Consider the following 20,564-nt stretch of genomic DNA (forward strand, 5'->3'; position numbering starts at 1 on the left):
CGAGCGGGGCAGGGGGTAGCTCAGTCGCACGGGAGGTGGGGGTCACAGCTTCGCCTTGTGCCTCTTGGGGTGTCTCCCACCCGCCCAGGCTGCCCATCCACCCCACAAGGCCCAGACAACAGAAACAGGCACCAGAAGTCCCCTGCAAACACATTGCCACTCCAACGCATGCCTATCACTGCCAGCCCCGCAGTTCCCACACCCGGGAGGAGCCCGGGAGGCTGCCAGTGCCATTACACCTGCCATTCCTGGTGCTGGGAGGTGACGGCTTTGAGTCGAATGTCTCCAGCAACCCAGCTCCTCCTCCTGAGGAAATGCTCCCCCCTGTCCTGGGGCCAGGACTGCAGCTAAGTGGAGCAGGAAGCTGCTGCTGGCTCTCAGGAGCCTGCTCAGTGCTGACCTGTAGCTTCTGCACTAAGCTGCCAGGGGGTCACATTGCAGAGAAACTCGACACTAGTGTATTTATTTTCTTCGCCATTGCAGCCAGCGAGGCCCTGAGCATTGGTTGCAGCGTCTCAGTTCTGCAGCTGGATTCTTTCCTTAGTTCAGGATTTGCTTCTTCCATGAACACTCACTCATGTCAGAGATCAGACGGCACTGCCAGCTGCTCCCTCGTGCCCAGAGCACTGCCAGACAGGCCCCTGCCCAGCACCCCAGTGCCCTTGGCCCCCAGAAATAAATCCTTCCCCACCTGGCCCGAGAGGCAGTTTCATTCCAGTCAGTCCCACGCACGTCCCAGAGCCCGGGGGTGTCTGTCTGTGCGGAGGCCTGAGGCCCCTGGAGATGGCCTGATTGGGAGGCCCTGCAGTCCGGGTTCTGTGCTGGCAGACAGCACCAGACACGACTGTGGAGTCCCAAGGGGAGTCACGTTCACACCCTTCGTGTTCACGCCTGTGCAGTGCATGGAGACACTGGGGTGAGGGTAGTGACGGGTGCACGGCCCCTCTCCTCCGAGCCATGAGTGTCAGTGCAGCCTGGTGAGACGTGGTCCCTGCCCAGCTCCAACACCCCTTCATCCCAGCCGAGAGCACGGGGGCAGGGAGACGGTACTTGCTGCACCCTCGCACTGGTCCTTAAGGCCGAGGCTCAGGGGCACAGAGCAGGACCAGCTGCTGCCAGAGCCACTCGGTGGGCGTGCAGAGGACGTTAGCCTCCAGGTCTGGCAGTGCAGCACTCAACTCATGCACAATGGAAAGGACTCTTCAGAGGTGGGTGCTGCCCCGGGGGTCAGGCGCAGCCGGGGCCTGGCTCCGGACAAAGGGCAAGATTAAGCTTTTTGCTGCCTTCTGAGCTGTAATCGCCTCCTTCCAGCCCTGGATGAGCCCTTGTGCAATTAAGCAAATTAGAAACTCGGCCATCACGTTTCCAAGCACAGCCTGTGGGAGAGGCGTGGGTGCCAGGGAACTGCACAAAGAGCTACTGTTGCAGTTCCCAGGCTCCTGGCCTCCCGTCAGACAGGCACTCCTCCTGCTCACCCCTGCAATCCCCACAGCTGGGAGCCCCGGCAATACCCAGGCCCTGAGGGCAGGCTGGGAAAGTGCCAGCCGTGTCCTGGGGAGCGAGGGGCTCATCCTGCTCCCTGGAATACCGGGGCAGGACTTAGGGGCCACTTTTATCCCTGGCTCATAAACATTCTTCTGAGGAGCAGAGCCTCCCCAGACCACAGGACAGGTCTGGGATGCCCCCACCAGGGCCCAGACCCGACAGCAGCAAGGCCTGGGAGCACCTGCAGCAGGGGACAGATGCTCGTCCCTTTATCCAGCGTGCAGAGGTGACTCTGGTAGAACAGCGTCCTTGCGCGTGAACACGGGAAGGGGACAACCAGTGACTGTGGGCGAAGGCCGTTTCCGAGGGGCTTTGACGGAGGTGTATCAGATCCCAGGAGGCTGATGCCAGCTGTGCATTGCAGAGGGCAGATAACATACAAATGCCCAGGGCCAGGCTGCAGCATCAGAGGCAGAATTTTACCAGCTGTAAGTTGCCCTGCGGAGCAGACAGGCCATGTTGCAGTCAGGATTGAGCCACAGGACAGACTGGCCTCTCCCTCTGCTGCGGTGCGGAGCTCTGCACCCAGCGTCCTGCTGCTCTGTCCTGTGCAGCCCCCAGCCTAGGGAAAGGCTCTGGCAGGGACAACGGCTCTGTGGAAAGTCTCCTGGGGCTCGGCTCAGGAGGGAGCCCAGGCTCCAGAAGATCCGGTGTCCCCAGGCTTCCCACTGTGCCCTCAGCCACCCACAGACCCAAGGGCAGCTGAGGCGCCTCACAAGCTGTCATGGCCTGTCCAGGCCTGTGGCCGGTGGCCATTACTGAGAGCCGCAATATGCTCTTTTGTTTCGATTTAAAATGAGTCACCCCCTCCCGCCCTGTACACATTATGAGAGCTTCTAGCAGAGCGAGCTGCCAGCTCCAGCCCCTCGTCCTGCCAGGCCCTTGCCCACTCCCTGCGTCATGCTCCAGGGAGACTGTCTCTTGCTCCGAATGTGCCAGGGGCCCCGCTCCTGACTGGGGCCTCTGGGTGCCACCCATCAACAGTGACAGTTGCTCGTCCACTGAGTGGGCATTGCCCACATGGGGACACCAGCGCTGAGACTCTAGCCACGAGAGCCAGTGATGGACTGATCCATCGATGGACGGATCGCGGCTCCGGGGCCGCCCCGGCAGAGGGAGCTGTCTGTCACCACCAGCAGCCCTGCTCAGACCTGTCAACCCCTCCCCTCCTTGGGGCTATTGGCCGGTGCTGCCTGGACTTTACTAGCCGCTGCGTGGGAGGGTGGCTAGCATTCGGACTGCCCAGGAGCCTCCCACCAGGAGTCCGAGCCTCGGGCTGGTGCTCTGGGCCGGACCGAGCAGCTAGGGCTGGGGAGGGCAGATGGACACTTGGCTCTGGGGGGTGTGGAAAGGGGGATCTTCTCCACGCGTCCTAGGACCTGAATCAATCACCCCCTTCTCCCGCCGCACCACGGGACATGTCCTGGGCCTGCATACTGACCTGGGGCAGCGCAGCGGCCTCGCTTGCCCACAGAGCATTGGAGCTCGCACAGCCGAGCCCCGACGCCCTCCCGGGCACACCCAGCGCTGCTGTACACCAACCCCAGGGAGGCCATGACCCCCCGGGGGAAAGGTGCCCTTGAAGTGCGTCCCTCTCCCAGTGGCTCCTCAGGAACCCCCCCAACATGGGAATTACCTCTTTTTTCAGCACCTCGCTCTCCACGTGGCGCAGGTTGTTTTTCGCTTGCACATACATCTCCGCCGTGTGCTGGGCCTCGGGGGGCTCTGGCGCTGGGTAGCCGGGAGGAGGAGGAGGAAGCTTGGAGTTGGGGGGTGGAGGAGGAGGGGGGAAGCTGGGGGGAGGTGGCAGGGATGCCTCGCCCTCCCTTTTGCCATCGCTCGGCCGGATCTCAGGGTTGAGCATGTCCATGTATGTCTGCATGTCCGTGATTGTCATGTCGGGTCCCCCTGTAGGAGAGATGAACCGCATCAGCGTCGGCAGCCGTCCCCCATGCAGACAGCCCCAGTAAAACTAAACGACATTCCCAGGTCAATCCATCCCGCTCCCTGCTGCGTCACACCAGGCCCATGCTCCCTGCAGGGTGTCTCAATAATCCGACAGGGTAACAAGCTCTACTCAGGTTAAGATGGGGAGTCCCCGTGCTGCAGAGAACCTCTGGGCTCAGAACCCAGTGGGCAGACAGGAGACAGACACTCTGGGAAGGTTTGAAAGGAGAAACGGCCTGAGCCCTGCCGGTGGCTCCCCCAGAGGTGTTTCCTAAGTCAGTCCAGGTCAGAGGGCAGATGTGCCTGCACATTGCAAAGGGAGAAGAGCGAGGCCAGCACTGTGGCTGTTAGACATGCAGGGGCTACAGTTCATCTATTCAGAGCCATTGGCACCCTCTGTCCGTCACACAAACAATGCGGCTTAAACCCGGGTTTGACAAGCAACAGGAACCAGGGAGTGCTTTTTATAAAGGCCCTGAAAACAGGTTTTTAATGCAACAAACGTTCCCTTCCAGTGCCACGGGCCCTCAGAGGGGGCTACTGGGCTAGCACCGGAGACCCACGACTGGTTGGACTGCGACTGTTGGAGAGTGACTGGTGGGGGGCAGCTGTGGGAGTGACGGGTCTGTTTGCGCTGGCCAAGCTGAGTGAAGTGCAACACGTCTTTCAACAGCATCAGTGGGGCAAGCCACTGAGAGAGCTAATACCGTCCAGTGCCGTGTCGATGTACTCAGCTGAATCCAGTGGCACCTGCCTCGTGACCATCTACTGCCTGGTCCTGTGAAGGGCTCCCTCATTAATGGGGTCCCTTGGGGGTCCTTTGCAGAAGCAAGGCCTAAGTCTTCTCGCTGATCCCACCCCTGCCCTGCCTGTTGTCATGTCATGTCTCACCTGATCCTGCCTGTACTGTTTGGTGTTGTGCTTCTCTGGGGCCCCTCTCCCTAGTCAGCATTGTAGCGGGGAGTGCGCGTGTGGGACCTGGCCCACACACTGTGCGCGCCTCAGGGCAGGGACCACATCTGCAAAGTGCTAATCACCCCGGGGCACAGAAGCATTAATCAATAACAGCAGCAGCAGAAATACCACTTGGAAACTCCATGCGTGCCAAGCGCTGGCCACAAATGACTTTTGACCCCAGAACTTCAGCCCAAGAGCAGCTTCATTTATGGAGCCCAAGATTCTGTGACTGGAAACCCCCCAGCACTGGTTCCAGTCAGGTGGTTTAACATTCATGCCCCTGAGCTGGGAGAGTGGAGCTGACGGGCCTGGAACGATGCAGGAGTGGTGTTTCCACCAGATGGCAATGGAGCAGTCAGTCCCATCCCGAGTATTTCGGCAGCAGCAAAACACAGAACACTCCTGCACAGTAGAACTGGCTGGAGCGCTGGCAATGGCACCAAGAATCCTCCCATCCCTGACACCTTGTCCCTCCCTCTGGCAAATGTCTTCAGCTGCTCAGAACAGCAGGATAGTTGCCTGTATCTCCATATAACATATATATATAATTGGAGATATACCTATTTCCTAGAACTGGAAGGGACTTTGAAAGGTCATTGAGTCCAGCCCCCTGCCTTCACTAGCAGGACCAAGTACTGATTTTTGTTCTAGATCCCTGGGTGGCCCCCTCAAGGATTGAACTCACAACCCTGGGTTTAGCAGGCCAATGCTCAAACCACTGAGCTATCCCTCCCCACAAACAGGATCAGGAGCAGCTCTTGTTGCCATTTGAGTTACAGTGACTGAGATTTAGCACCATGTTTCTAGGCAAAAATGAGTGGGTGGTTAGGCTGTCAGGAGGCAACATCAGAGTCCTAACGCCTGGGCACTGCAATGTCCAGCCAGCCCCAGCTCCTGCCAGCTCCTCACACATGCTGCACATCTGCGCGGACAGGCTCCTGCCTCCATCTCCCAGAGATGTTGGCCCGTTCACACCGGGTGTGTCAGCTGGAGCACTCCCACACCAGCTCCGGTTGTTGTGATGCATTTGACGAGCTCGGGGCTGCCCTGTGGTGCTCCCTATTGAGAGACTGACATGAACGAGGGGCCAGCGCTTTCGCACTTCTTGGGGCATTGCAGACAAGAAGGGATGCCAAGCAGGTCACGGGGAAGCAATACAGCTACTGGAAACCTTGTGCAAATCCCTGTCTCCTGATCAGCTACAGCCTAGAACCACCAGCCACGTGGCCAGCCAAGTCTCATGTAGCATTGGACATTTCTCTAGAACAGCAACTCCCCGTGTCCCTTATTCACCATTGCTGGCCCTATAAGCAGCTCAGCCTCTGGGCCTATCGACCGAGGAGGCAGGCTCAAGAGGGAAGAGCCTGCACCAGTACCCACATTACCTGGCCCTCGGGGGATGTCTGCACTGCAGCTGACCCAGCCCAGCTGACTTGGGCTAAGGGGCTGTTTAATTCTAGTAGATGTCCAGACTTGGACTGGACCCCGGGCTCCAGGACCCCGTGAGGTGGGAGGATCCCAGAGCTTGGGCTGCAGCCTGAGCCCAAACGTCCACACTGCAATTAGACAGCCCCTTAGCCTGAGCCCCTTAGCCTGTCCGCTGGCCTGGGCCAGATGCGGTGTAGACAGTACAGACCCTCTGAGACATCCAGCCTCACTCCTTCTGACTCATGCCCAGAGGGCTGTGCCATTGCTGGTAGAGAGGCGGGGTGGGGGCGGTTTAAATGGTGCTTTTTTCCCTTCTCGTGCTCTGTACGCAAACCTGGATGTGAGCAGGGCCTGGAGGGCTTTGCAGTGCCCAGTTCTTGCCCCTAGCCTTGCCCACTGCTTTCTCTTTGCAGTCAGACTCTGTGCTCCAGGCACTTCTGAGCAGTGGTTTTGTGAGAGCAAAAGGAGCCCTTTGCAGAGCTGGACTTACCTGAGCCTTCGCCCCTGGGCTGGCTGCTCCTCTTCTCCCCAGTGCTTGATTGGCTCGAGTTACAGGAATCGTAGTTGGAGAGGGTGCTGGTTGGCGACCCGAGGTCGAAGTGCGCCTGCTGCAGAGACATGGTTGTGTTGGGAGAAGACATGCCGGAATCGGGGTGTTTGAACTCCAGGTCGGCCGAGGGGTCTCGGGACAGGACTCTGTGCTCCACGCTCTGCAGGCCAAGCACGTGCAGGCCGGGTTAGTCACAGGGAAACATTGAGGCCAGGAATTCACTAGCATCACTTTGTGCCAATGGTGGGATCTCAGCAACCAGCTCCAGAGAGAACCGGCAACGAGCAGCACCGGGTTGGAATCAGCAGAATCCTGCCTGTAGCCACCCAGAGAGACATGCCCAAAAAGGCCCTTGCATTTGTAATGCCCAGAAGTTTTATTAGCTGACAGTAAATCTGCTGCCTGCTGGCCCCAAGTCACACTTCATAACTAGAGATGGGCCAAACACCAGAGCCACCAACCCGAGCCGCTGAACTCTGCAGGACCTGCCTAAATGGGACTTGCCTGGAGTCATCAGGGCAAGCCCCAAGAGCCCGTGATGTGCCACTGGTGCCATCCTGGAGGGGATCCAATGAACTGCCTGTTCCAGGCCCCTGGTGCTGCTCACACCTGCTCTCTGGGGGAGGCGCATGAGCGTCCACAGGCCCAGGGCCTCTACTCTCCAGAACAAGGGAAAATTTCCTCCAGTGAGCAGCCTGGCAACCTGCACACTGTGCCCAGCTCCCCCCTCTGTGGGGCCTGCACCCCAGTGACTGACTAGCCCCCAAAGCATGAACTTCCTGGCCCTTCACTGGCCGGAACTGGACCGATCTCTCTTTGCTAACAGGGAAGGGGCACACAAAACGTTCGCAGGGATGGAGGCTCCTCCTTGGCCTCCCTGCAGCGAGTGGGTCAGACACAGAGCGTGAGAGCTGTGGAGAGAAACACCCAGGGGGCACTTTCCTCCCCACGTTTTATACCAACTGCCTTTCAATGGGCTGACACGGTGCCCAGGGTGGTGCAGCAAGGGGTGTCCGTGTTGCCGTGGGATAACGATTAGAGACCAGAACCGCTGCCCCGGTGAGTGAGTGACACAGCAGAAGTGGAGGGAGAGTCTCAGGGCTTGTCTACACTTGAAAGGCTACGACAGCAGAGCTGTGCCACTGTAGGGATCCAGCCCATTAGCGTAGCTAATCCACCTCCACGAGACAGGGAGCTCGACTGGCGGAAGAATTCTTGTTGCCCTAACGCTGTCTGCACAGGGACTCAGGGTGGTTTAACTCCGTCACTCCAGGGTGTGGATTTTTCAGGGGTGCAGCTGGCAGATCAGCCAGATGCTCCCCCCAAAGACTCCAGCCCCCTCTGAGAGCCAGCACATGTGCCCCACACAGCCCCAGTCTCTTTGCTTCAGGCCATGTGGTGATGTGGGAGGACACTACGCTCACTGGGGAATCTCCTGCTCCCTGAATCCCGCACCAGCAGGGCCCATCAGCTGCATGCAATGTGGCCAGCTGCCCCTGCCCCTGCCAGCAAGGGTCCTGCACCCACAGACCCGTCCTGCCCCGGGAAGCTGGAGACACTGAGCACGGTCATGGCCTTATGAACAACCAGCACCTGTGGGTCTGGAGAGCTCCCCTTTGTCAGATAGGATGTGCCAAAGGACAGGACTTTGGTAAGCAAAGGGTTAAAGTGCCGGGGAGGTGGGAGACACCCAGCTGCTCCTCAGCCTCTCTGCAAATGCCCTGACAGAACGTTCATCCCCTCAGAGGGCACAAGAGCTCTGCACCCTGAGGGCCAGCCTGGCACAGCTGTAAAAACACTGGCACTAACTGGGCAGAGCTAGCAAGGAGCCCCTCCAGCACCCCAGAGACCCAGCTTACGTTGCCTGGGCTAATGGTTGCCTGGTGGCTTGGGGCACTCACCTGCTGTGGCATGCGCTCACGGAGCAGCTGGGCACCTTCTCCTGCAGGAGGCAAGCTCATAACCAGCTGCAGCCTGGCTCCTGCCACGGGGCCCGTGCATGTGCCACAGCTCCTCAGGGAGCCCCTGGGCAGTCCTTCTGCCCGCTGCTCAGGGTAACCTCCAGCTGCCATGCGCTCATTGGCCCTCGCAATAGCAAGCCGAGGTGATACTGGTTTCCAGGAATGGTGTCCTTGGAGTCTGTCAGAGCTGAGTCAGGGCAGGGAAACAGGCAGCGTGGCAGGGCACAGGCGTCCCTTGGGAGCTGGGCGTGGTGCTACCCCCTCCAGCAACAACCTGCAGCTAAGGGGCCCAGCTGCAGCCAGCCAGTCACCAGCAAATCAGCTGCTGCTGAGCACAATGGGCTGGTAGAAAACCCAGCAATGAACAATGCTGCAGCAGGCTCTGCAAGGAGGGAGGCCAGGGCCCCTGGTTCTGCTGGGCTGGGTGCCCCATACCTGGGAGTGGGCGTGTCTGGAAGGGCCCTGCCTCTGGAGGGAGAGGCAGTGCCTGCGGGCTCCACAGGTACCTGGCTCGCACTGGCTGGGGGCTCTGGAGATCCCCCACTCTCAGTGGCCCCCTGTGCTCTGGCTCTGGCCTGTACAGATGAGTTTGGGACACTGACTAAGGCCTGGCAGGAAGGGCAGAGCTGCTGAGCCCATTGGTGCTAGGAGAAGGCACACGGCCCAGCAGCTACTGAATGTCCAGCCCTAACGGTTTCTGAAGTCTGAACTTAGCAAATGTGAGATAAAAATGCAGTCAGAGCTGTGCCCACCCTGGTACTCGCGTGCCCGAGCCCCCACTCCTTCCTCTGCCTGCCTCTCTGCTCCACACCCGGCCTCATGCCCGCCCAGCGCCTTGGGCCTCCGGGGGAGCCATAGCCAAGGGGCTGTGTGGGGGGAGCTGGCAGTCCGGGGGCCGCACCATGTTCTCGACGGTGCGGAGGTACTTGGCGCAGTGGCTATGCCCGTTGTAATCAGCGAGGTCAGCGGCTGTGTAGCCGTCCTGGTCACGGAGCCCCAAGTTGACACCATTCACCACGAGGATCTGACAGCACTGGAAGAAGATACAAGGAGGGCATGATGGAGGGTTTGGCAGGGGCAGATCCCACTCAGGCATAATCCAGCTGGGGGGAGAGTCTGGGGAAGGGGAGGGGCTGCTACACACCTGACCCCAGATGAATCTGAGCTGCACTTGGACTGGGGTGGCAGGGAGGGGGTGAGGCCAGACCCCACTCAGTATGGTACATCAGGACAGGGCCATGCCAGGGTCTTACACATGCTGGTATTGTGCTGGCTTGCCATGGCAGGCTGGTACTGTGTTGGGATGCTATAGCTGGGTGGTACCATGGCAGGGCAGTATTGTGGCAGGGTGATACCTTGACAGATTGATGCCATGGCAGGGTGGTGGTGTGCTAGTGTGCACTAGTGCTGTGGCAGGGCGGTGCAGTGGTGGGACAGTGTTGTGCCAGTGTGCACTGGTGCCGTGGCAGGGTGCCTTCACTGTCCTCACCCTCTGATAAGTTTTCACTGACTGGAGCTTTCCCAGTGCAGAACAACTCTGTTCACAATCAGATCCGCCCCTGAGGCAGCTCCATTTCCTCCCACAGCCCAGCCCTCCCCAGGGCAAAGCCTGCAGCAAGTGTGCTCTGTGCCCACCCGCACCACACTGACCTCCAGCTCTCCGGTCTCAGCAGCATCGTGCAGCGGCGTCCCCCCCCACCGGTCGGTGGTGATCTCTCCCCCGTGCAGAAGCAGCCAGCTCAGCACTTTGGCGTGGCCGCGGCTGGCAGCAAAATGCATGGCTGTCGCGCCGTCATCATCCTGTTCCGACAGGCTGATGCTGGTGAAGCTCATCTGTAAAATCGAGAGAGAGGTTGCATGGTCCAAGCCCTGTCATTGTGTGACACCACAGCAGCCAGCTGCCTCCAGCGGGCCCTGGGCCCCCAGCACGAGCGTTGCAGGATACCAGCAGCATGGCCCTCTGACGGACAGCAGTGCCTGGTACCTCTGGGCCAACGGAGCAGGAGCCTGGAGTCTCCAGCAGCTCAGGCCGGAGCACTGGCAGGGCAACCGGGGCCCATCTACGTCTGACTTAACCAGTGCGAGAGGCTGCATGGCAGGTATCCCGGTGCAGGAGCAGCAGCCTGGGCTCAGCTCGAGTTGATTCGGAGCAGGGGTAACTAATCCCCCATCAGCTGTTGTGCTGAGCCTGGGTGCTCACACGGCCTCGCCCTGCAGGACTCTAGTAGAGTCACGGCCAGTTTGAGTGACCTGCCAGTCAGCCAAGCCCCTCGACAGTGTCTGGGCAGCGCCAGGCTCCTCATGCGAGCTGACGTCAGAGGGTGCAGAGCTCTCCTTCGGCTCCCCGCATGCTCTGTGAACCTGGGTGCATAACTGGCTGGATAACCGTACTCAGAGAGTAGTTATTAATGGCTCCCAATCCTGCTGGAAAGGTATAACAAGTGGGGTTCCGCAGGGGTCTGTTTTGGGACCAGCTCTGTTCAATATCTTCATCAATGATTTAGATGTTGTAATAGAAAGTACGCTTATTAAGTTTGCGGATGATACCAAACTGGGAGGGATTGCAACTGCTTTGGAGGACAGGGTCAAAATTCAAAATGATCTGGACAAATTGGAGAAATGGTCTGAGGTAAACAAGATGAAGTTCAATAAAGATAAATGCAAAGTGCTCCACTTAGGAAGGAACAATCAGTTTCACACATACAGAATGGGAAGAGACTGTCTAGGAAGGAGTATGGCAGAAAGAGATCTAGGGGTCATGGTAGACCACAAGCTTAATATGAGTCAACAGTGTGATACTGTTGCAAAAAAAGCAAACATGATTCTGGGATGCATTAACAGGTGTGATGCAAACAAGACACGAGAAGTCATTCTTCTGTTTTACTCTGCGCTGGTTAGGCCTCAACTGGAGTATTGTGTCCAGTTCTGGGCACTGCATTTCAAGAAAGATGTGGAGAAATTGGAGAGGGTCCAGAGAAGAGCAACGAGAATGATTAAAGGTCTTGAGAACATGACCTATGAAGGAAGGCTGAAGGAATTGGGTTTGTTTAGTTTGGAAAAGAGAAGACTGAGAGGGGACATGATAGCAGTTTTCAGGTATCTAAAAGGGTGTCATCAGGAGGAGGGAGAAAACTTGTTCACCTTAGCCTCCAATGATAGAACAAGAAGCAATGGGCTTAAACTGCAGCAAGGGAGATTTAGGTTGGACATTAGGAAAAAGTTCCTAACTGTCTGGGTAGTTAAACACTGGAATAGATTGCCTAGGGAAGTTGTGGAATCTCCATCTCTGGAGATATTTAAGAGTAGGTTAGATACATGTCTATTAGGGATGGTCTAGACAGTATTTGGTCCTGCCATGAGGGCAGGGGACTGGACTCGATGACCTCTCGAGGTCCCTTCCAGTCCTAGAGTCTATGAGTCTATGAGTCTATGGGTGCGAATTCCATGAGCCTGGAAATGGGGACGTGACCCAACATGGGGCTAAGCACCCCCAGCAATTACAGCAGCATCGCCATGGCAAAGCGCCTGCTCTAAACCCCACCCCTACAGCCCCTCTCGCCCCGTGCTCAGGCTGCCCTCCAGCGCGATCGCCTGCCAAAGGGCTGTGAAGAGGGCAGTGCCCCGTGCCACAGGCTGCACAGGTTCCGGCACAGGCAGCACTCACCAGCCAGACGATGACGGTGTTGTGACCCATCTGGGCAGCCGCGTGGAGTGGGGTCATCCCATCGTTGGCGCGCACGTGAGGATCTGCTCCACAGTCCTTCACCAAGTACTGTATGATTTCCAGGTGGCCTTCCTGGCAGGCTAGGTAGAGGGGAGTGGCACCATTCTTGGTCTGGGCACTAACACCGCTGTAAACGAGAACGAGACAGGCTGGGGAGCAGGTTGCTTTAAATCTCCTTCACCCTGCCCCCAAACGAAGTCACACTGCTCTGGGTTCGAGTTTCATGCAGCTCTCAGCAGTGATGTGCAGATGCCCCCTGCCCTGTTATGGCATGACACCCTCCCTCCACCCCGCACGGGCAGGGCTGGCTCCAGGCACCAGCAAAGGAAGCTGGTGCTTGGGGTGGCCAATGGAAAGGGAAGGCACATTGGGGTATTCAGCGGCAATTCGGCGGCGGGTCCCTCAGTCCCTCTCAGAGCGAAGGACCCCCCACTGAAGAATGAAGCGGAGTGGTAAAGCGGCCGCCGAAGTACCGCCAATCGCGGCTTTATCTTTTTCTTTTTCCTCTTCGCCGCTTGGGGTGGCAAAAAAGCTGGAGCCGGCCCTGCCCGTGGGTACAACACACGGGCTCAGCTGCCCCCGCGCCCTGCTGTGGTGTGACCACCCCATGGGGCTGACACACTGTGATGGGTGTTGGGTGCAATCCAGACCAGCGAGGGGCTGTCACCACCTGCCCTGCAACACTGGGTGCCTCACAGTGCTTTGCTGTTGTAGCTCCCAGCCAGCTCCCAGCCTGCAGGTCACACCCTGAGTTAGAGCCATCCCTTGGGTAGGGGGAATCGGGGCAACTGCTCCGGGCCCAGCACTTTGGGGGGCCCTGTGGGCTTCTGTGATTGGCCAGTGCAGTCGGTCCCAGAAGACATAGGTGCAGGAACTAGGGGAGTGTGTGTGCAGGGGAGTGAGGGGGTGCTGCATCACCCCCGGGCTCCCAGCTGCCGGCCCCCATGCGCCTGGGGCTCTGCCTCTGCCCTACGCCCAGGGCTCAGCCACCGATGCAGAGTGGGACCCCCAAGCCAGTGGGGGGCTGATTTGTCCTGGGTCCTGCATCCCCCTAGGGACTGCCCTGCCCTGCCCTGCTCTGCCCTGCATGTCTGTGACCAGACATCCCAGGGCCAGCAGCTCTGACCCCAGCAGCCTAGCTACAGTCCCACCATCCCATTCTTGCTCCCACCAGCCTTGGTTGGAACCAACAAGGTGACACTCTCCATCCCGAATGTTCCCCAACCCATGTGCTTTGAATGGCCAGCCCCCTCCTGAACAGCTCAGAGAAATTAAGAGGCCCTTCATTCCTTTAAAGACACAAAAGCACATCTAGCAAGATTCAGTCTTTGCCTAAGCAGGTTTCTCATTCAGTTCTCAGAGACTTTAAGCCCCCTTGGTCGAAGGACCCGTCCTTCTCAGTTTGCAAGCATGTCTGTCTGGTGATGGATGCCAGGGGTGGCTTCTCTCTTGGCTTATATCTTCCAAAGTTCAATGAACTTGTTTGAAGAGGCAGGATGACTTCACGCTGGTCTGGCCTTTCAGTGGGCTTCCCGTCCCCCTGTATGATTTCTGTGTAAATGGAGCTTCCATTGTTTTCATTCCTCCCTGCTTAATTTACACAGGAGAAGGAAGAGAGCTGTGACTTTTCCTCCCATCTGGGGTGGTGGGGACCTCTTTCTCCCTGTTTGACCACAGACTTTAAAGCATAATATCATTCAGTAACCCTCTTTCCTCACCTAGCGATACTACAGACAAGCCCCAAAGACCTCAGTCACCAGTGTGCCATGACTGTTCAGAAAAGACCTCTCTCTGTCCACTGTTGTACTACAGTAATATGGGATACAATGATTGATTCAATAGCTTATCACTAGAGTTCCAGCCCCCCACCCCACCCCCGCATCTTTATAGCCCAGTACATCTGTGAAATGGATCCTTCTGAGAAGTAAAACCCAGATTAAACGTCCCTCTCCTGCTGGGTACAGACCCATGCTGTCTTCTCCCGCATGTATTAGTGTGAGGTTCGCCTCCACCCCTTGATGGATCTGGTTACAGAATACCTGACTAGGTTCTCATTGTCTTTCAAAGTGCTTGGGAAGTAAACAAATTCCTATGAGCACGTCTACACTACAAAAGTGGGTCGACCTAATGTACATCTGCATGGAGCCGCCACAGCAGTGAAATCATTTTTGAGTGTCCACATGACACTCCTTGTGTCGGCAGTGCGCGTCCTCACCAGGAGCACTTGGACCAACTGTACGGTCAGCAGGGGCATTGTGGGATGGCTTCTGAAAGCGTAACAGTTGACATAAGCGACTCAGTGTTTGCATTGACACTGCATCGTACTAACTACATTGACATTGATGCTACGTTGCTCGTGGAGGTGGCGTTATTACATCAGCTTAAAGGGGTGGTGACGTCGGCGGGAGCGAAATCTTAGTCTAGACACTTACAGAGTTAGGTCGACATAAGCTGGCTTGCGTCACCCTAGCTCTGTAGTGTAGACCAGGCCGTTGTCTAGTGCAGCCTTGTTTACAACTCCTCCTGACATGCCTGATTTAAACACACTGCTGATAATTCCAGCAGACAGCCACAACTCCTTACACCCACTGCGTACATCAAATATTAATGATCAGAGTTGTGATGCTTCCCAAAGCATGTTCCGTACGAAGATTATTGCAACTGTGTGTAGGGTGCTCTGTGCCACACACAACATCACTTAATTACCCTCTTTAGGGGCTGGTCTGCATGGAGGATAAAGCCTACAGCAGCTACGACTCACTCCTGTGGCTCTGGTGGAAAAGAGCTGAGCCTTCTGGCAGTGCAGGCCCTAGGTTCAGTACCTGCTGCCCCACGGAAGGGCTGTTACAGGTTTGTTAGGATGCTCTCTGCTCAGCTGGGAAAACCACTGAAGAGGTTGGTGCAGGGCTTCCACACAGGCTAAATAATAATGCCACATCCTCCCAGCTGGCTTTGGGATTGCCAGGCACACGGCCCATGCTGCCCAGGCATGCGTGCACCCAACACCACTCGGACGTGCTTGCAGAGATGGCACATGGGTTGCAGATGCCTACAGAGACACAGGTACCACGGCAGGAAAAGTGACCAGGATAAGGCTCAGTGCCCAGGAAACACGAGCTGGGGAGAGGAAAGGATCAATCTCCAGTGAAGGGCTGAGTGTGCTCAACTCCCTCTGGAGTCACGAGCACTTGAATCCTGTGGGGACTGGCATGACGTGCTGCCCAGACAGACCGGGCACAGGGAAGGATGCAGCAGCTCGCTGGAGATGCTCAGGGGGCAGGGCAGCCAGGAGGACAGAGAGGCTGAGCAGCCCTGTGGCAGACAGCAATGCACCGAACAGCAGAGCACATGCCGCAGTGCCCCCACCCAGCTGTCCTCCAGAAGGGAGTGCCATAGTGACCATGTGGGGGTGCATTACCACTCTCGCTCGGCGCTCCCCTAGTTCCCCTTGCAGATGCAGATGCAGCTGCCGCCACGGGAGGTCATTCCGGTAATGAGTGTGCTTAGACTAATCTCGTTCCTTCGGCTGTTTTTGGACACTGCAATTTAGCAGTATTTTCAAATAAGCAGATTAGGCATCCAATAAACACAGACGCTGTGGCTGGCCCTGCCCATCACAGCAGAGGAAGAAGCTGTAATGAAATAATTGGGATGAGAGAGAAGAACCCACCCAGCAATTGAATTACTTGGGCTAGTGGCTTAAACTTCATGCCCAGACCAAATGTTAGCAACCAGAGGAGCCGGCAGCTCTGGGATTCCTCCGGCTGGGTGCAAGGTGAAGCCCCCACAGCAGTGCGGGCTCCTCCTCAGCTCACAGCTCAGTTCCCTTTCAGATGAGACCTGGAAGTGCAGCAGAGGGTGAGCTGAGGGGGCAAAGTTAGCCAGCCAGCCCTGAGTGTCCAGGCCGTTATCCCTGGCTGATGTGCTCAGAGCAGGGCTCCGCACGGTCTGGAGCAGACACGCTCCCCGTGGATGTGCTAATATTGCCACGTGCTTTTTTTTTTTAGGTTTCTGGCACCTCTGCACGCAATCTCATTGGTGCCCTGACCCTGACACTGTTCAGAGCCCGCAGATCCCCCCAGCCCCATCCTGTCGCAGCCAAGTCCTGCAGTGCATGGTGCAAAGCGGCAGCATAGTGGTGCCCATGGGCATGAGGGCCAGATTCCACACTCCTTCCTCCAGCATCGCTCCCGCTGCCTGCAGTTACGGACTGCAGGGGGAGGGGCTGAGAGGATGGTGGGTCTCCATTCTCCCTCCCCGGGGGAAGCAATTAGCTGCATGCAGCACAACTCCACTTTGGGACGCGATGCTTTTGCTGGGCACTGCACTGCGCACTATCACGCAGACCGCGGGACGGTCGGGCAGCCCCTGTACGACAGGCCCTGATGGCTGGCCTAGGACTGTGAGATTCACCCTGGGAAAGGGGAGGGAAGGAGATGCCAGCGTGGGGCACAAGCACTAGGCTGCGGAGAGCAATGCCCCTTTGACTGGGAAGTGCCTACGCCAGCTGGCACAGCGAGGGGAGCTGCACAGCCTGAGCCCTCCACAGCAAGGGCTCTTGAGACGTGAGCTCAGCTGGGATCCCGGGGCAGGCTGCACCACATAGCGGCTGGCAGCTCTCGAGCTAACCAACTGGGAATGCAGGGCCTCATCTGCAGCTCAGGGGACTCATCCGAAAGGGTCCACATTCAGGCCTGGCCCATCCCCCAGCACACGCCACGGGTTCAGCCTGGCACTGAGATGACCAAATCCCACAACGTTATTGCTGCCCACAGGGCTAATGCCAGGTGGGGCACGCAGCAATGCCAGGGTGTGGGAAGGGGCAGCCATGCTGCTGGGTGCTGCCCAGTCAGGCTCCCGCCTGCAGTCCAGTGCTCCTGACTCCATCAGCAGACACAGGGACTGGCCAGAAAAGCTGGGTGGGGGGTGAATTCCGGCATTCCAGCCCCATCCCCAGGCCGTGCCCTAAGCACCCCCGGCCCCCAGGCCTAATGCAGGGCAGTACCACACTTGGCACTTTCCCCTGCTGGCGCTAGGACAGTAACAGAGCAGTGCGAATCCATCGCCAGCTGCAGCCATGAGCCAGGGCTGCAAGGCAAGTGGCCTTTGCAAATAGCACATTTATCTGCACCATCATTAGAAGCAAAGAGCTTTGGGCCAAATCCATCGCCAGTGTAAATCCCTAGGACTCAGTGGAGTTGCACCGAGCATGAAACAGCCAGTGGTGCTGAATTCATTGCACACACGCACACGCAGTGTCAGTCGCGTCCCTGCCCAGGCCTTGTCTCAAGTCCAGCAACTCAGAGCTAGTCGCCGTAGGACAGAGAACTCCAGCCTGCTTCCTGGGCTAACCAGGGGTGGGCAAATGGGCTGTGGCTGCACCCCCTGCCCTGGGCCTGCCAGGGTTGTAAAAGCTCCTCACGATGATTAGGAGAAGCCCTTCCTGCCAGGGAGGGGGCCTGACACTGCTACTGAGCAGGCTGTCAAGCCATGGTGCAGCTCGTAGAGACACAGCACAAAGCGGAGAAAAACTGACCCATGTTGGCGGGGGAGGAAGGGCAGGAGGCGACTGCCTGGGGGAGCCAGGAACAGGAGTTTGGTGATTTCCGCTTCAGCTCTAGTTCTGACCACAGAGCCAATGCTTGTTGGTAGGGGTCTATTTTAGGGCCTTTGGTGTTACATCAGGGACCAGTCTGGTCCAGGGTTCCCAGGAGCAAGATAGCGAGAACGTGATGTCGGTGCAGGAGTGGCAGGTGGGAAGGGAACTGGGCCCTGGAGGTGGCACTGATGGTGCTGGGGGATGACAAGAGAGAAGCAGCCAGTCGCTGGGTCACTGCCATGTACTCTGCAGGCCAGGACGGGTGCCAGGCTGAGAACAGCTCCGGAGGGGACCATGGCTTGCTCAGGATAAACCCTCGGCAGGCAGCGGGAGCCAGCACAGGCTGGGTGGGCAGCAGCATCACAAGCTTCACCCATAACCGCCCTCCTGATCAGTCAGGGCCTCTGCACAGGGGGTGCCTCCGGCATGTCCATGTATACAGGGCGCTCTGCCAGCCGCAGCCCCACGGCCCCACAGGGATGGTGTTTTTGCGAATGCGGAGGCCTGCCCAATGGTATCTGCACCAAGAGCCCAGACTCATTTCGTAGCCGGACGGTGCTGGATTTCAGGCAGTGACTGGTGCTAGCTCCGACCAGCCCAAGTGCCACGCACGCTGCACGTGACGGCCAGCTAGGAACACACCTAGGAGGCTGCTAATTAGAAACCAGCACTTGCAGCCAGTGTCTCTACAGAGCCCCCAGCTGGCTCTGGGGCTTGCTGTGGGGAGCTGGTTATTAAGCCCTCAGTAAAAACCTGTTGAATATTTTAAGAAGGAAGAGCAATAAATACTCTGCTCTGTTATCCAAAAGATCCCAGGCACCTTAATAATTGATCCCTGTAATGGTGAGAAGGGCTGAGGCTGGGTGTGCTCTCCACACAGCCTGGCCAGATCCCCTGGCCACGGGCCGGCTTTGCCCAAATGCCCGCGGCATGCGCTCGCTCTCTCTCTCTCTCCGTTGGTCGCAAGGCTTCTGCCCCCTGTTATTCAGCTCAGGAAGCTACCCGGCCGGCCCAGGGCACTGGATAGCCAGTATCGGGGACGGGCTCTGAGGCAGGAGCTGATCCCTGCTGTCTATGGCAGCACAGCCCCCAGTGCAGTGGGCCCACGCCCCCCGGTGCAGGCCTCCAGGCTGGAGCCAAAGCTGCCTCGGGCTGGAGCTGCCCCAAGTGGGAGCCTGGCCAGTCCCTGGGCACAAAACACACCAGCACCCCCAGGCCTGTGGCTTTCACATCCTGAGAGCGAGCAACTCGGGGTCCCCCCACAGCCTGGTGTGCTCAGGCATGGAGTGCCCATGGCCCCCTTGGGAGACTGGCCCACAGCCACGTCCCCTCTCTCGCTCCCTTCTCTCCCGTCCCCGGTGTCCGTGGCAGCTTTGCCTGGGGGTTGGGGTGAGATTAGCTCAGTGCCCAGCCAGTCTGCCTCGTCCTGTTCCAGTGTCACCCCATTGCTCTGGCTGTACCTGGCTCCCCGCCCCCGCAGGTGACAGCACCGCCCCCTTCTCTCCAGCACACGCAAAGCACAACAGCAGGAGGGGAGGCTCAGAGGAACTTGATGCTTCTCTGGGCCCTTTCCCTTGCCCAGGGATGCGGGCACTAGGGGTGGCTGGCGGTGGGTCCATCACACGCAGAGTTTGCAGTTCGGTTCCAGGGCTCTCAGCACCCTCCCCATTGTTCCAGCACCCTTGGGGCTCACGTGCTGCAGGGAGCTGCAGTTGGCTCTCAGCGGGGCTCCCCACCCTCTGGGCTTGTCTGCACGGCACAGTTAACCTGGGTCACAAGGTGAGCGTCACCCCTGCCTGGTGACCCGTCCACACCCAACCCCCTTCTCCTGAGTGCCATGGGGCTGGTCGGCGTACAGGCACAGCTTGTCCGCAGAACCCAGAATTGACTCGCTGAGCAGTGACGGCATCGGGGCTCGGGTCATTCCTTAGGAGGGCAAACAAGGGTGCTCTGGCAAACTGGGTCAGAGCCAAGGAGCTGGGGACTCTGAGGTGCAGCGGTGGCACTGGACCCAGGGCCTGGGAGACCAGTGGGGAGCACAGTCACTGCCTCCATGTGTGGGGAGCTAGGGGGAGGTGCGGGGTCTTGTATCCTCTCTGCCTGGGCAGATGGTTACATGTTCAGGGAGACTGGAACCAGCCCTTTGCAATCAATCAATATTGGATATTCTGCTCCACACTCCTCCCCCGCTCCCCAGCCCAGGCCCCCAGGGCTGCTTGCTCTGAGACAAGGCACCAGCTGATGGCACCCAGGGCCAGCCTGAGGTTCTGGGGGGTCCTTCCAGTGCAACAGCTGGAAGCGCTGGACGCAGAAAGCAGCAAGGCATCATGGGCCAGAATCCACCGCACAGCGGGGCAATGGATGCTGAGACGATGCACTGACTTGGCCTATGTAATTCAGCTCTTTTCAGACCAACCTCCTCACAGCCCCAGTGGGATGTCTCTCCCTTCAAAACGCAGCACACACACCACTGCCCCGTGCCCAGCACCGCCCTGCATGGCACCACAGCTCCTGCAATGCTGTGCCCAGTGCCCCTGCCCAGCGTTGCCCTGCATGGTACCACAGCTGCTGCCACCCCGTGCCCACTGCCTTGCCATGCCCAGCGCCGCCCCTGCATGGCACCACACCTCCTGTCACTCCCACACACTGCCACCCCATGCCCACTGCCTTGCCATGCCCAGCACCGCCCCTGCATGGCACTACACCTCCTGCCACTCCCACACACTGCCACCCCGTGCCCACTGCCTTGCCATGCCCAGCACCGCCCCTGCATGGCACCACAGCTCCTGCCATCCTCACGCACTGCCCCCACTCCTGCCGTAGGCTTCCTGGCCAGTGTTGCCAGAGCAGCAG

The 20,564-nt window shown here is 58.4% G+C and overlaps 1 protein-coding gene across 1 annotated transcript in view; it reads right to left on the reverse strand.

Annotated features, from left to right (window-relative positions):
• ESPN (espin) overlaps positions 1–20,564 on the reverse strand; it is a 153,109-nt gene that overhangs the window by 109,869 nt on the left and 22,676 nt on the right. Inside the window, exons 3-7 of the mRNA XM_050931619.1 lie at positions 12,053–12,239; positions 10,039–10,221; positions 9,290–9,421; positions 6,368–6,587; positions 3,182–3,453 (exon numbers count right to left, since the gene is read on the reverse strand). Of these exons, the coding sequence (XP_050787576.1) occupies positions 3,182–3,453; positions 6,368–6,587; positions 9,290–9,421; positions 10,039–10,221; positions 12,053–12,239 (994 nt within the window). The remainder of the gene's footprint in view (positions 1–3,181; positions 3,454–6,367; positions 6,588–9,289; positions 9,422–10,038; positions 10,222–12,052; positions 12,240–20,564) is intronic.

This window comes from Gopherus flavomarginatus, chromosome 21, assembly GCF_025201925.1.
Source record: "Gopherus flavomarginatus isolate rGopFla2 chromosome 21, rGopFla2.mat.asm, whole genome shotgun sequence".
Classification (NCBI taxonomy): Eukaryota; Metazoa; Chordata; order Testudines; family Testudinidae; genus Gopherus; species Gopherus flavomarginatus.